This window comes from Oncorhynchus nerka, linkage group LG10 (assembly GCF_034236695.1).
Source record: "Oncorhynchus nerka isolate Pitt River linkage group LG10, Oner_Uvic_2.0, whole genome shotgun sequence".
NCBI lineage: Eukaryota > Metazoa > Chordata > Actinopteri > Salmoniformes > Salmonidae > Oncorhynchus > Oncorhynchus nerka.
The window spans coordinates 36,860,919-36,877,259 of NC_088405.1; the positions used below are offsets into that span (position 1 = coordinate 36,860,919).

At 42.9% G+C, this 16,341-nt stretch overlaps 2 protein-coding genes across 2 annotated transcripts; both read left to right on the forward strand.

Annotated features, from left to right (window-relative positions):
* Positions 1-976: 976 nt before the first annotated feature.
* calm2a (calmodulin 2a (phosphorylase kinase, delta)) lies at positions 977-4,948 on the forward strand. The gene is made up of 6 exons (XM_029669738.2): positions 977-1,075; positions 1,981-2,011; positions 4,141-4,284; positions 4,365-4,471; positions 4,546-4,681; positions 4,772-4,948. Exons 1-6 carry the CDS (start codon positions 1,073-1,075, stop codon positions 4,798-4,800), a joined length of 450 nt encoding a protein of 149 aa, XP_029525598.1. The 5' UTR covers positions 977-1,072; the 3' UTR covers positions 4,801-4,948.
* A 4,176-nt stretch (positions 4,949-9,124) lies between these two features.
* stpg4 (sperm-tail PG-rich repeat containing 4) lies at positions 9,125-13,972 on the forward strand. The gene is made up of 7 exons (XM_029669737.2): positions 9,125-9,274; positions 9,597-9,653; positions 9,913-10,164; positions 10,339-10,403; positions 10,645-10,690; positions 12,513-12,617; positions 12,917-13,972. The coding sequence occupies exons 1-7, from the start codon at positions 9,200-9,202 to the stop codon at positions 13,025-13,027; spliced, it is 711 nt and encodes a 236-aa protein (XP_029525597.1). The 5' UTR covers positions 9,125-9,199; the 3' UTR covers positions 13,028-13,972.
* Positions 13,973-16,341: the final 2,369 nt, after the last annotated feature.

The following is a 16,341-nucleotide window of genomic DNA, read 5'->3' on the forward strand; positions in this document are numbered from 1 at the left end:
AATTATCATACAGTTTAGTGCTAAAGGGATAAATAGCATGTTTAAGATAGTTGTTGTAGGCCCTAAATAAATGTAAAGTAGGGAAATTAAAGATAGGTAGTAGCCTATCTAAAATATAAGTTAAGTGAAAACTAAATAAAATACAAAGAGGAAAAGATGGTCATGTGTGGTTGGAGTCAGTTCTGTTTGGCTTGGTGGGGCTATATTAGAGAGAGGGGTTTGTGTTGGTTGAAATTTTGACAGTGAGGAAATATAACACATTTTCAGTGCAGCCCTCTAGACCTTGTTAAAGACCTGATGCGGCATCCTAGGGCAACACGAGTTTGACACCCCTGATCTAGAATCTCTTTCCCAACATGTTTCACTGAATTGGAGATGCAATAAAATATAATAAAATGTGTTGATTCTGAAAGCTGTGGCACTACCTTTTTTGAAAATGGTCCCCACCAGAAAAAGTGGATCATGGAGTCTGTGCAATGTATACTATAATGAGCAGCTCTCTGAAACGGAATGCATGTCACTTCCATCTACAGCCTTATGTATGATATTCAATCTACGAGATCATTCCTACACTACAGACTGCTACTTCTTCTATGCTGTGCCTGTGGCAATTCCATGTCTGTGTGGACTACAATGCAGCCGCAGACCAAATCCAAGCAGTGACGCATTGCAGGTACAAACCCACCAATCAGAGCTAGCTATTTCATCCAACTACGTCTTGTACTTTTTCACTGACTAGCAGAAAGTATACATGCGCACTTAGCTAGTTCACTATGCTACAGGCACTTTTTTGTTTAGATATTGGGATATAAATTAATGTTGGGGAAATATTTACAGAGTCGACGTCATTTTACATTTCATATCATGTTTGAATGCTAATAAATGCGTGATTTTACTAATTGAGAAAATGACGAGAAACGAAGTTGGCGGAGGGATAGCACATGGGGGAGGAGTTAAAGAACAACCGTTAAAGGCGCGTCAAACTGTCTGCCAGACAGTGCGTTCGGCGAGGTTGCAAGTTTAGCGACCAAATAATTGTTTTCTATATCCCGCTGTTACTCGGTATATCGCAATGGTAAGTGAAGCAAATCACGTTATTTCTCGTTTAGTTTCAGCGTTTATCCTTACGTCTTTTTCTTGACAAATGACTGGTTGCGTGACAGCCATACTGCGTTTGAATGGCCAAACCTGGTTTTGTCGCCGTGGAAATTTAATTCATAGGTACAGGCGTTGTGAGTCAGTTACTAAAGAAATCTAATCTCTTAGTATTATACAAACTGGTAGTCACTGTGCAATGTTAATTGTTATATTAGCCAGCTAACTGGTTAGAAAATACTTAACGTTAGCAAATATTACCGCCAATTTGCTGTAGTTAGGTAATGCTTTCATTTACAATGTAAATGTAGGCATCAAAACATGAGCGACCTGGCTAGGTCAAATAGGGGTACCTGGCTAACATGCGAACTACTTGAGATGTTAGCTACAGTAACTAGATAACTTTCACAGTTACTGCAACTAGCTAGCTAACGTCATATGGATCACGGCCGATAGAACAGCTAACTTTACGTAGCTAAAGTAACGTTAGCTAATGTTTCCGTGAATCTTAGTCTTTGCCATGCTCTCGCGTCAGCAAAAATGTGACTATTACTTAGTTTCCAGGAGTGTTTTATAGCTAGTTGGCTAACTACTAACCCAGCCACTCCAGGGTTGAAGTATAGATCATGCTAAAGTTAATCTATGGTTGAAGGTTCCTTCTGGCATTGGGTAGCAAGCTGGATAAGAAATGTTAGTTAGTTACGTTCCTTCATAGCTAGCAGTAGCTATATGCATTTCTGAATGTTGGCTAATGTGACTATAAATAGAACTGCAGCATAACTTCGTAGATGACCAGAGCTAACGTTAAGGTTGACTCAGTAGTCAACTAGTCTTAGCTACTTCACATGTGGCCCAGTTTTAAATTCCCTCTCCTTTCCCCTCCAGGCTGATCAGCTAACAGAGGAGCAGATTGCCGGTAAGACAGCATTGTATTCATCTGGTCCCTACCCTGACACGTGGCCCACTGTGGCTCCCCCCACCTACCCGGCATTGGATTTATATTTTTGCCTTTTAAGGCTTTCGTTGGACAAGCTGGTCATAAAACAAGAATTAAACAGGCCTTAAACCCCAGTCTACACGACTCACTCATGGAACGTGACACACTTTGCATTTTTATGGTTTCCATGTCACAAATGATGTAATCAGAAAGTGATCATAAGGTCCCATGCCTTGATCAACTGCCAGACTGTGCTGGCGGCAGCCTTTGACATGGGTGTGTCCTCTCGCTGTTAAATGGAATGTGTCTAGCCAGTTAATGACAGGAATGCTTACAATCGTGCCTTTTCTGCCAGTAAAAAAAAACTCTTACCATAAATGCCGGTATCGAGGAACTTAAACTGGTGTGGTCTTCTGAGATTTCCCTGTAGTGGCTCCCCTCCAGGACAGTGATGAATCATGGGGAAGTCATGTCTTGGTTGTAGTGGTTTTCACTTCACTAGCCACTTAAGTTGACATGACACCTGTTTTGGTCTTCAGCTTTCAGAAAATGCTGACAGATTTATTTCATAGTGGTGTAAAGAGAAGCACATTTTTACTGCTAACTGCTTAGACTCAAAATAAGGCTGTAGAAATGGACTGTTAGTCAACCTTTTCCTCTTCCCCTGATACTATGCATGCATACAAGTACTGCACGTTTTTCATTAAGAGCTTAATGGAAACGTGCTGGCTATTGTTTTACAGTCGAGGCTATTATTGAGCATGCAATTTGTCAATTTCAAACATTGCCAAAATGCAACTCGTGGAACCCTGGTCTAAATTGTGACTAATGCTAGCAGTTACAGATGAGTCTACTGAAGAGGTGGAATCTAATAGCAACTATGATGTTTTTTAATGACTAGGAAAGTTGCTATGAAAACCAATAACAGGACAGACATGCTGGTTAGTGGCATGAGGAAGTCTGTATAAAATTGTTTCTATGGATGGATTTTCGCATGGTAGCCTGTGCATTTGACTAGAAGGGTTGCTTTACGAGTTGACATTGAGAAGTAAAAATAGGTCCTTTATAATCGTGGCCACAAGTTAACACGTGATAGCATTTTAAATTATTTGTTGTGCAATGACTGGGCTTACAAAGGCAGACTTCACCCCAGTAGGCTTTTTGAGGAGCTACTCAAGCTGTTGGACACATCATAGGCTATTCCTCTTCAAACTAGGTTCTGTTTGCATGTGGTAAATAAAATGCATGATGACTAACAAATACACACGTGCCAATTGAATGCCACAATTATGAAAAATAACCTATAGGCTGATAAGCATGGCTGGTCAAATGTATTTTTCAGTGGTTAACCACTAACATCCCTATTTGGTGTAAGCTTTCAAAGTCTAAATCCTGGTTCATGGTGTTTGCTGAAGACATGCTGCCTATCTAGAGCATCATTTGAAAATTGTCATTTGTAGGCAAGTGTCCCCTGACATACTGTCTTGTACAGTGTATTTCAAAGGACTTCTAACTTTTAGGCTTTTTTGTTTGGTATAGTGGAGGCAATTAGGGTGTTTTTGTTTGTAGACCCATAAGGGTTTCTTGACAGTGGCAGAAAGTATTTATTACCCAGTACCCCTGCAACAAAGGAATTTCCTCTATCACAAAGTACTTTCAACTGCAGGCCACGTCTTGGTTTTCACAACTCTGACAAGCTGCTGCATGCCGCAACTGCTCAACAAAGCTCCTGGCAAACAGCTTGTCATTCATTCTGCTTCCTATCCTGTCTTTGCTGTTCATGCCGTCGGTCCTTTGTGTGTAAACAAACGGAGCAGACTGTTGGAACACACAAACGCTTATGCTAATGCAGCTAGCTGGTTTGTCATCTGGAACATGAGTGATGTGTTAGGTTTTGGGTGTTGAGCTGACAAGGTTCAGGGTGGGGTGTATTGATGCAGAGTTTTCAAGGGGTTGATATTTATTCAGAACAAATTCTCCCTGTTAATGTTGAGTTTAATAGTGCCTTTTTTCTCTCTTCCCACCCAAATGGTCTTTGTTTCCTGTGTCACGTCTTCCTCTTGAACTGCCAACAGGGGACCTCACTGTTTGTTTCACTCTCTCTGCAGAGTTCAAAGAGGCTTTCTCGCTCTTTGATAAGGATGGCGACGGCACCATCACCACCAAAGAGCTGGGAACCGTGATGCGCTCTCTGGGCCAGAACCCCACAGAGGCTGAGCTGCAGGACATGATCAATGAGGTGGATGCTGATGGTGAGGAGCCAGCTCTTACGCAACACCACTTATGGCACTACACACAAGAGATTCTTTAAGCCCGTTTGTTCCCTCTCCAGGTAATGGAACGATAGACTTCCCAGAGTTCCTGACCATGATGGCGAGAAAGATGAAGGACACAGACAGCGAGGAGGAGATCAGAGAAGCGTTCCGTGTCTTTGACAAGGTAACACTCCCATCTGCCTTCGTCCTGACAACGTTTGGGTTAGTGCTCTTCAACCAACGTGTGCTCTGCTCTAGGATGGGAACGGTTACATCAGTGCTGCTGAGCTGCGCCACGTGATGACAAACCTTGGGGAGAAGCTGACCGATGAGGAAGTTGACGAGATGATCCGAGAAGCAGACATTGATGGAGATGGCCAGGTCAATTATGAAGGTTGGTACAAAATATGAATTAAACGGATGGAAGAACCCACTTTTGGTCATAGAAAGAGTAACATTGGCTCTTTATTTCTCTCCCTTGCAGAGTTCGTACAAATGATGACGGCGAAGTAAAGGCCTTGGTACAGATGTTGTATAAATAACTTGCCTTTTTTTTCTGTGGAATTTATCTGTAAAATCTTAATATCCCCCCTCCCTGCTGTCCAAAGGAACTGCATGTAAACTGCATAGGCTCCGAGTCCCCATGTCCCTTTCTTTTGCTGTCCTCGTGTTTTGGAGTGACGGTGTGGTTGTACAAACGGGTGCCTGTCGCAGCCCCAGGGGTTGGCGAGCGCTTAGAATCGTAACGTCGGCTCCGTTCTGGACACGTGGCAACATTGGTGACCTGTCACTTGGGGCAGCTATGTTGCCATGGAAATGGCATAGAGGAGTAACACTGCATGGACTACGGACAAAGTGTATATGGAAATCTCTCAGCATTGCACTACTGCAAAGAATTTTAAAAAACTACACAGGTGTATCTTGTAGGTACACTTAAACTTTTTGTATCTGCTGTTCTTTACCAGAAAATTACTTTGTTTTAATCTTACTATGCTTTTTAATGTTTTACTCACTACTTTTTTATGGCCTTTGGCCATGCTTCAAATAATCCATTCCAAGTTGTATATTTTTGTTTTCCAATAAAATTTACAATTTACCCAGATTTGAAAATTGTCTTTTCTCAACCGTAATGGATTGTTGCCGTTGTGTAATAGTGATCTTTTGTATGAAGGAAAGCTGTTTGTTTTGATAAACATTAATTTTGCATAGGCCTTGATATGAAAGATATTTACTAAAGTGATCAGGTAAATTCCATGAGCACAGAATGTCTCAGCCAATGCCTCTTAACATTCAGCTAAGCTCTAATCAAATTTGTAGTCCTTTAAAAATAAATTGACTTGATGGATCAAAGGATTATATTTATCAATTTACTGTCCAGGTCTTTTGCTAACTGGCGGCATTATCTGATCATATTGGCTTGGTACGAGGCAGAAGTTGACTGCCTCGTGTCTTTGGCACAAGTCTTCATGAGATGCTTGAATCGCAGGTATGCATGTTGGCACTAAGGCTGTAAATGGAACAGCGCTCATTTGTTAAATGTTGAATTTGTTAATTTGCAGAGATGCTGAGTTTGAAGATGAAATAAAGCTATTGTGTAACTCACCTGTGCTTCTGGATCCTCTGTACTGGTCACCCTGCATGGTGACTTACTGAAGTTCTAGTTATCAACGGTCAATCAGGAATTACCATACAGAACTTTGACAAGTGGGCCTGGAAAGGTTGCCCTTTGCCAGCAAGGCAATCGGATTACTCACAATAACATTTGAGAACCCCAAGTATTATGACCAACGTGTGTACTTGACAAAGTGCACAAAAATGCATTTGACACCTGTGTTTCTCCCCTTGAAAGGCTATATGGTGAGAACAGCTCTAAAAATGATCGTAAACTTGTTTTTCCTTCTCAGTAAGGTGTTGAATGAGATGCAAATCTGCAGATGGTCTTGACAGATTTGACAAGATTAAACATTGGATCGTGTGTTCCTTTTTTAGTGTAACATTGTGCCGACCCAGAAGATTTGGTGATCTTGCTCTCCGAGGCCGAAGTGAGTTAAGTCTAATCAGGTCAATACCCCCAAGGCCGTGGGCAAATGAAGGCTCAGAGGAAGGAGAGGACCATCAGTGAATTTCATAAATGAGAAACATTAAAGTGAACCTTTTTAGATAATACTATACCAAATATAATTGTCACAATTTAAACACTTGAAATAAACGTCTACATTAACCTCAGCAGAACTCTGTAGGGTAGCACCATGGTGTAGCTAGAGGACAGCTAGCTTCCGTCCTCTGGTTACATTGACTTCAATACGATAAACCTAGGAGGCTCATGGTTCTCACCCCCTTCCATAGACTTACATAGTAATTATGACAACTTCAGGAGGACGTTGCAGCATAAGCTCTTGCAGCATGAACTGACATGTCCTAATCAAAGGATCAGATAGACAACGCCATATCAATTGCACTCCACACTGCCCTCAACCACCTAGATAAGAGCAATACCTATATGACAATGCTGTTGCATTGGCTACATCTCAGCGTTCAATACCATTGTCCCTTCCAAGCTTAGGACCTTGGGACTGAACACTTCCCTCTGCAACTGGATTGTGGACTTTCTGACGGGCCAACCCCGAGTGGTGAGGGTAGGCAACATCACCTCCGCCACACTGACCCTCAACACGGGGACCCCACAGGGGTGTGTACTTAGTCCCCTCCTGTACTCCCTGTTCACTCACGACTACAACACCATCATCCACATCGACGGGGCTGCAGTGGAGCTGGTCGAGAGCTTCAAGTTCCTTAGTGTCCAAATCACACACAAGTTCTGATGTTCTACAGCTGTACCATTGAGAGCATCTTGACTGGCTGCATCACTGTTTGGTATGGCAATAGCACCTCCCTCGATCGCATGGCTCTACAGAGGGTGGTGCGGACTGCCGAATAACATCACTGGGTCCGAGCTCCCTGCCATCCAGGACCTTTATATCAGGTGTTGTGGAAGGAAGGCCTGGAAAATCGTTAAAGACTCCAACCACCCAAGCCATAGACTGTTCTCTCTGCTACCGCAAGGCAAGCGGTTACCGACGTATCAAGTCTGACACCAACAAGCTCCTGAACAGCTTCTATCACCATGCCATAAGACTGCTAAATAGCTAACTAAATAGCCTCAAGGACTATCTGAGTTGGCCTTTGTATTTTATTCTTGATTTTGCACTGTCTCTATGTATCCGTGTGTCTTGCGTCCCTCCTCTTGCCCCAGTGACAATAGTCACCTTCAAAGCATCGTTATCTTTCGCCCCACAAAAGCCGCGACCCTTACAGAGCAAGGGAAACAGCTACGTCAAGGTCTCAGAGCATGTGACATCACCGATTGAAACACTGTTAGCGTGCATTGCTAAATAGCTAGCCATTTCACACCGATTACATCTATACACTCACAGGGCCCTACACGCTATGCACACTGATACTCCAACACAAATACAAACACTCACTCTATAATTTGCTGACACACACACATAAAACGCACATACATTTATACTGACTCGACACACACCCACTCACATACAATCATCATATAGGCTGCTGCTACTCTGTTTCTCATATATCCTGATGCTTAGTCACCTTACCTCTATACATATCTACCTCTATCGATCCACTATCCCTGCACATTGTAAATATGGTACTGGAAATGACCCTGTGTATAGTATGTTTACTTACTTTATCGTGTTCTTCTGATTTCTTATATTATTTCTTATTGTGTGTTTTTGTTCTACCTTGTTATTTTTAGTCTTACATTGTTATTGATTAATGCATCGTTGGGGTTAGAGCTTGCAATAAAGGCCTTTCACTGTACTTGTGCATGTGACATTAAAAACATGAAACTTGAAACATGACATGAGACTCCCTTGACAAGCAGTGTAAACATGAATTCCTGGCTACTTGAAATCATATGCTCCATGTAGCTTAGCAACGGGGCAGAACATTTTGCTACTGCTCCCACAAATATCTTAGCAGGCTCTCCAATCTAGATGATGTTTTTTAGTTCTGGTTCATAGTGTGTTGCACAGCACTTACACTGCATATCACTCAGCTGTATGTGCTATGAGGCGAAGAAAGTTTGGACTAGGCCACTAGAGACAAGTGCTTATAATATAGGGGGCCCCTTACTTGAGTTATTCAACCTGGCCATAACCCTCTGAGAAGAAATCTGATATAATGTCTAATAAGAACTACTAACTTTATTTTATGATGGGTTTTCATACATACATGATGTGTCTATATGACCACCCAAGTTTGTTGGGTAGAAGTGTGCTATGCATCTAGTAATAGCTACATACCACTCATTCTCACTGATACTCTGTGGCTGCGTTTAGACAGGCAACCCAATTCTGATCTGTTTTTCACAAATTGGTATTTTGACCAATCACATCAGATCTTTTTCAGAGCTGATCTGATTGGTCAAAATACCGATTAGTGAAAATAATATCAGAATTGGGCTGACTGTCTAAGCACAGCCATTCACACTTATTTAAAGATCCAGCTGGGATTACAACTAACCTGCCAAAAAGTAGCTTAAAGATAATTGTCACACCATAACATATTATCCTATTGTGACATGCCACTAGGAAACCATTTATGACACATTTTTAACCTGGTCGTGCAGTAGGCCTGTGTGACGTTACAAAGGGAACACTGGCACAGTAACTATGACAATATTCATTTGTGTCATTATCAACATCTTAAACTTTGACCTGGGTCACACAGTGTCCGCTGCATCTCACACTGTCAGCCTGTTGAAAAATGGATTGTTGGTGGGGCTGCTAGTAGTAACAGTCACGGTCTGAGAAGCTGTAACTTTATCTCTGTGAGAGCAACCAGCCGACGGCGAAGTGCATATACACACAGTACTGGGAAAACAATGACCGTAGGAAAAAATATGTCCAAAGTTAGTGACATACCCTGCGATGATGCATCATGCAGGACAGAGGAGAGGGTAAGTTTGAGACTAGTCAGTGTTATTTTGTATCTTTGTCATGAGAAAAGAGGTTTGTTGAGAGCAGAAATAGCCTGTGAAGTGTTATCATCTTTGCAGTCAGGAGGAGTTGGCAGTCATAGGATATTATGACTGTACACTGAAGTTGGATTCAGCCTCTTGGCAAAGAAATACAGTAGCTATAGGTATTCATGACTAAAATGTCATTAAAATGTAGAGGTAGATGTAGAAATAAATTAAGTCGGTTATTTTGTCATGTATTCCTAAAAATACAGTCGATAAACAAGCCTTTTTTACTGTTTGGTCTATCTTGCATCTACAGGGCAATGAGAAAGGGGACCAGTGTGACAGAGGCAGATGGTGGATGGGTACTTTGAAAGTAGGTATTTTCAGTGAGGGTTAACTACAACAGTTGGTTTCAGTCAAGCATCTTCACACAGTTCTACTATTAAGATTATGGAATTATGTAGAATTTATGTAATATTAAAGGATTAGATAAAACTCTCTATCCAGTGCATTTAAAGATGATGCTGTCCAAAAATGCCTTCTCAATCTCCTTTTCCCGTATATGCGGGAAATCATGTGTGCAGGAGATATTTTTCAAAAAATAAATTTTCCTCTCATTCGCATCCCTCCAGGATACGCCCATCCCTGGGAGTTACCACATCCGGGACTTCATTGAGGAGGCTGGCCTGAACCCGGTCCGTATGACGTATGGCTTTAAGGGTACGGGGAGAGACACCAAGATGCAGATGCGTAAGGGGGACTTGCTGCTGCCGGGAGCCTATTGCTTCACTGACTCCACCCAGGAGGCCCTCCAATTCCAGGCCTCCTACTCCTTTAAGAGCTGCCCCCGCCCAAAAAACTACACTCTGGGTATCCGCGACAAGGTGGGGAGAGGATGGGAAGGGGACAAGGGGAGGGGGACCAGGGGAGGTGGTGTGGGGGAAAGGAGATGGGGAGGCGTGGAGAAGGGGCTGTTATCAGCATTCATGTATCTTCTAATAATACAGTTATATTTGACATTTTAACCTGAATGTTTTATATCGTCCATCTTTGTCCAGGAAATAGACCTTTCACCATGCCACTACAATGTGACCCAGAAACCAGTGCCCAAGATACCCTGCAAGTAAGCACCTGTCCTGCACAATCTATCATGATCATTTTTACACTTTCAACTCATCCTTTGAATCACAGCAAGCAGACTGCCTCTGATTCATCTCCTTGATATATGAATCATCCCCTTGATATCTTTTTCCTGTACAAATAACCACCTGACCTCTCCTTTCCAGTACCACACAACAGGTCTGGCCTCTTCTCTACAGCACCTATTCTCCTCTCGAACCACTCTCTCTCTTCTCTCCTTGCAGACACGTGATGTTTCGTTCGGCAGTGCAGCGTGCCAGCTTTCTGCCTGTGAGTATCTAGTCTCCACTAGCTATGACTAAGCCAATTACGTTGCCAACAAAGGCCTGCAGACCTACGTGTTTCAGTCGGTTTGGTTATGACACCCATAACCGAGTCTGTTAGAGACCTACAATATGTTATGGAGGTTACGGTATATTATCTCTGACCGCGTTTGATGCCTATTATGGCACTGTGTTGATTAATGTTTCATGTTCGGTTGCACTGTGTGTGCTGCAGTGTGCAGCAAGTGCGTCTGCACATATTTGAGCAGTGTTGGCAGCTCTCTCGCGTTAACAGAGAAGGAAATGTGTTGGGACATCTCAAGGGTGCCATTACTATGTAGTAGGGAGCTTTTTTCACCGCTAGTGGTGTGTCAGGGCTAGTCCAAAGCAAGTTTATTGTCAAAGGTTAAACAGTTCAACAAGTCCCGTGGCAATCATATTTGTAGCCACAGCCATTCAGACAGCTGTCTGCTTGACGAATTGAAGCAGGTTCGCCATATGTCAGGGGGTCAAGGGTCACAGAGTCTTAATGTTTTACACTGAAAATAGTCAGCCAGCGAATCCCTATCAATCTCATTGAAATGAGCAACGGAGGATTTTTTTTGTGATTTCTCTTTGCAGGCTCCAAATGTGAAATAGATTTTCACATATTCACATAGAAATATCCCCAGGGTTTAAGGCATTGCAAACCCAACAAAGAGGGGGTTTGTTTTTTTTCTCGTGATTTGACTTAATTTCTTCATCCTCGGGCCTAACTGTGCCCCAGATTTGTTTGTGTGCACTGTGCAGTGTCTGTGCAGATGCAACTCCGAACAAACCATGTTTGGAGACTTTATTTCCACTTTATTTGATGTATTCCTATCTGGGATCATCTATATAAAATCGTTATTGTTTGGCCATGGCCTCTGATAAAGTTTTGTGGTCGAAGAGAACAGCTCGGGGTATCTGCACTATGCACACGTGGCGTATCTATGGGAATAGAGGTGTCGAGGACCTTCGCTGCGGCATGGTCATTCTTGACACACATAATTAATGTGCGGCATGGGCCAGTTATCTGTGCCACACCGGGAGAATGTGGCGCTCGCTCCGACAGCGGCGAAAAGTAGGCCAGGCGCCTTGCACAGAGGCAGATCACCAGGACAGCTCATCATGGGCAGGCGAGTGTGCTTTGGTCCTCTGTGTCCTTTCTAAAAGCTCCTGTGAAATACACCTGCATTAACACCTTCGCCGCAGATCAGCTCCCCCGAGGGCTGGCGGGCAGGCGGGGGTGGGGAGGGGGGATCAAGTGAACTTGCCCAGCGCAATCAAATGGCAAATAATGATAGCTATAGCCAGCTAGTCTGAGCTCAGGGACATAGAAAGGCTGCTTTCTTTCTACTTCTTCTCTCGTTCTTTGTGCTATGAATCACCGCATCAGGAGGGCTGGGGATGGATTACTGGCTAAGCGACGTAAAAACGTTTTATGTCAGGAACGGGAAAGGCTAGGATAGGCTGTGTGTTATTTTCTGCTTGTGGCCAACACCGTGTGTTAGTGGGCAGCAGGGGAAAATGAGAGCTGGAAGCTATTGAAATGAAGTAGTTTGAACCTCACGTAATTCATATAACGTATATGCCGTGGATCAAGTATAAATAAGCCATACAATATGAACTGCCTCACTGATCCAACTTCCAGCTTTAGACCTTGAATACTTATGCAATCGGGATTCGTGCCAGTAAATAATCCTCAAGACAACCATTCAACCGTGGTCCCGCTGAGCAGTTTTCTTTGCCTGTGTGAGTGAGTTAGCCTATTGTAAATAGTGAATCAAATGGTTCCTGTTTGTGTTCAGAGAGAGGGCCCTGCTCCTGGACATTACAACATAAGGACGGGCCCGACCATAGGAGTCACGTCCTGTTTCAGATCCACTGTGCCCCGTCTTCACAGTGTGCGCTCGGTGAGTGACGCGCACACACACACACCACACACACACACACACACACACACACACACACACACACACACACACACACACACACACACACACACACACACACACACATTCATCACCATTGAGAGTAGTCGCACTCTCCTAAGCATAATGTCACTTCAGATAGTTATAAAAATGTAAACAGAAACGGTCATTTTTAATGCTTGGTATGGTATGCTATTCTCTCTCCCACAGTAATGATACGTGAAGACTGAGCTAGCTGTGCTTTTTTTAGTGAGTGTTTGTTTGTTGACCTTGTTTGGCAGAGGACTCCAGGACCGGGGACTTATGAGCCGTCCTGGCAGATGGGTCACCGTCTTGGGACGGAGGCCAACATGGGCAGGGCCCACGGTCTCTTCTTCCGCAATGTCTTCTAGATCGTCCAACAGTGTCATCCAGCCATCCCTTTTTATGACTCCCTAGTCCCCCCACTTCTACTGTCTGATAGAATGCACGTGACACTGGGTGATCATGTTGTTTATTTTCCACCCGAGTAAAGACAAAACCCTGATTTCGTTGTCAAATGCACTTGACTACATTTACCCACAAACGCATCTCTTACTATTGCCAGACAAATAGGCCCACCATTATCAAAAACATTTGTTTTACCTTAGTCAATTTTTAGAGACACTAACCAGGGAAACTAAACAATATTAATCTGCATTGCAACGCTGGTTGACTAAGGGCTGGATTCAATCCGTAGAAGATCGGCGTTATAGCGGGATTGAAATATAAAACCAGTGTTTTCACGGAGACTGCATTCACGTTAAACAAAGCATATCTCGGCTCTATTGAACATTTCCTAAAAACGTCCGATCTTCGGCACTACAGATTGAATCCAGCCCGTTGTACTTCTGCCTACCCCAGTTTGTCTCCCCTCTCTCTCTCTGTTGGCAGCCTGTCTGGCAGGCTGTTGTGCCTCCACACTATCTGCTGTGTTATGCACTCGTGAGTGAGGGGGGAAATGCAGTTCAGTCATCCATCACATGCACATAGCTGGCATGCTGCACATTCAACATTAGCGGAGCAGCCAGTGTCACACCACGAAAGGGCTATTCTTATCACTACCTATCCTTACTGTCACTGAAAAAAACTAACACGGGATAATGTTGGACTCAGGTTACACTAACATAGACCATAGCCTTGATAGGAATCAGGCCTGTGGAAGGTAGGCCAAGTAGTTGTGTTTAAAAAAAAACATTTAATTTAATTTTTTTTACAATAGATTGTTTCGGTCCTGGATGCTCTGATTGTCTGAAACCACATTACATTCTCATCAGATTGCTATGAGTTAAAAAAAATAAAAAAATATATATCAGGGAGTACTTGTTCTTGACGTCTTTTGAGACATCACTATGTATCTCACTCGTTCCATTGCCCTGTATAGATGTCAGTTCATAATGTCTGCATTCTCGCAATATTCCCAAATATATCCATAATGGCATTATCTTAGAACATCAGTTTAAACCTCCCAACACTTCACGTCCTTGTCTTCAGCTTGCGACACATACGAGCGGCTCAAGTGTTTCAAGTGCAGGGCTCTTATTGACGTTGTCATTGTGCAGGGGACTAAGGAGAACACTTTGAGGCTGACAGAAAAACATTCCTATTAACGGGCTATAAGCCCGGTCCTGTAAGTGGGTAAATCCATTTTGAATTCAATCCCTTTTTGACAGCATCCCTTTGGATTTAAACATTACATTTACATTTAAGTCATTTAGCAGACGCTCTTATCCAGAGCGACTTACAAATTGGTGCTTTCACCTTATGACATCCAGTGGAACAGCCACTTTACAATAGTGCATCTAGGTCTTTTAAGGGGGGGGGGGTTAAACAACACTGTTGTTACATGTTTGCCAATGGAAGAAGTGCTCAGAAAGTTACTTTTTGGACATGAATGCCAAAACATTCAGGAAATAAAAGGTGCTCAAAGTTGACCCATTTTGCAATCCCCGCAATACCATGAGACATCCATGTCTTCATCACTGGAAAATATAAACAGTTGAGTTTGATATCATTTAAAACCTTACAAACATTTCTGGTGGATGCATCATCGCTGTAGGCTGTGGTCAGGTGTACACTATAGCCAGCCACTGGTAGCCTAGTGTTTAGAGAAGCGAGCCAGAGGGTTGCTGGCATCATCCTAGTTACCATCACCCTAGTTACCATCATCCTAGTTACCATCACCCTAGTTACCATCATCCTAGTTACCATCATCCTAGTTACCATCACCCTTGTTACCATCATCCTAGTTAGCATCACCCTAGTTACCATCATCCTAGTTACCATCATCCTAGTTACCATCATCCTAGTTACCATCACCCTAGTTACCATCATCCTAGTTACCATCATCCTAGTTACCATCATCCTTGTTACCGTCATCCTTGCACAAGGCCCTAAACCCCCTACAATTGCTCCAGAGGCGCTGCACTGCGGACGACCCATTGCTTCCATTCCCTCGGGGTGTGTTTGTCTCAGGGGGTTGGCGTATGATCATAAAGACACATTTAAGTTCTCTGCAAGTTAATGAACAATAAAGCACATCTTATTTTACAATCCCTCATGGTCATCATAACAACACTCTGATCTGTAACATATGCCCCATAGTGAGGACTTAGCACGACGCCTCTTTTAGGTCCTGAGTCAATGAAAGGGGGTTAGGCTGACCACAATGCCTAGCACCATTTATACCTGCTTCTAACATGTGTCCTGATCTTGTCCACATTCCGATTGTGCCCACATTTTCAAACATGTGTCACTTACATCATCCATCTGCTGTGTCTGCATTGTGACCAGATTTCCTGGTCCCTCCCGTATGCACATTATTTTACAGATATTCTTTCAAAATAAGATTTAATTTGAAGAAAAATGTATGCCATAAGCCAATGGTGCCACCTGTCAATGATTTTATAAGGCAATATAATGATGATTTAAATGGTTTCACTGTCCAGATCCTTATATCCAGACACAATGGGTCTCCGACTACCTCTGGAGGTGATCAGGAAATCTGATCACAATGTGTCTTTTGATTGTCTACACCCGTCAAACAAATGTGGGCACAATCAGAATGTGAACAAGATCAGGACAAAGGATGCATGCTAGAACCAGTTATAAACGGGGCTAGTGAGAAAAGGACAACATATGATTGAACTAGGATCAACCTCTCCAAAGAAATGCAGAATAAATGACTCTCAGAGAAGGTAAAGCATGCACCTAGGCCACTAGGCTACATTTTATTTTCTAGCAATTGCGTGACTTTGTGTTATCGAAAAGCAAAGGAAAGGAGATTAGCTTGTTCAATTGATCACCTCCTTCTAAACTCCATGTAAAATCCTCTTCAGGTTTTGAGGCAGTTGGGTTGGCTGCAGCCAAGGTTTATTGTGGGATTAAGTCCCTCACTTTCATTAGAAACCATCTAGTGTCAACAAGGACAACTAGGCAGAACAGACAACCCAAACATGGAATAGCTAAATGAATTCAGGATAATATTGGGAAGGCGACATGATAATGGATGTTTTTAAAATCCTCCAATCCATATAATTGGCAGCTTTGAACAGGAAGTGACCCGACATCAAACCGAGCAGTTCAAAGAAATTGCCATGCTATTTGTGTTTTCCATTGTTTGAGGTAAGGACGTCTGTCCTGAATTGGCTCATACTGTCTCTGGAGATACAACAAGCATCATCAGTCA

Excerpts from the sequence above, each read along its gene's own strand:
- calm2a (XM_029669738.2), top strand. Across the intron at positions 4,285-4,364 it reads CAATGAGGTGGATGCTGATG|GTAATGGAACGATAGACTTC; the intron begins GTGAGGAGCCAG and ends TTCCCTCTCCAG. Across the intron at positions 4,472-4,545 it reads CGTTCCGTGTCTTTGACAAG|GATGGGAACGGTTACATCAG; the intron begins GTAACACTCCCA and ends GCTCTGCTCTAG.
- stpg4 (XM_029669737.2), top strand. The coding sequence starts at position 9,200 with ATGACCGTAGGAAAAAATATGTCCAAAGTTAGTGACATACCCTGCGAT. Across the intron at positions 9,654-9,912 it reads GGTGGATGGGTACTTTGAAA|GATACGCCCATCCCTGGGAG; the intron begins GTAGGTATTTTC and ends GCATCCCTCCAG. Across the intron at positions 10,691-12,512 it reads AGCGTGCCAGCTTTCTGCCT|AGAGAGGGCCCTGCTCCTGG; the intron begins GTGAGTATCTAG and ends GTTTGTGTTCAG.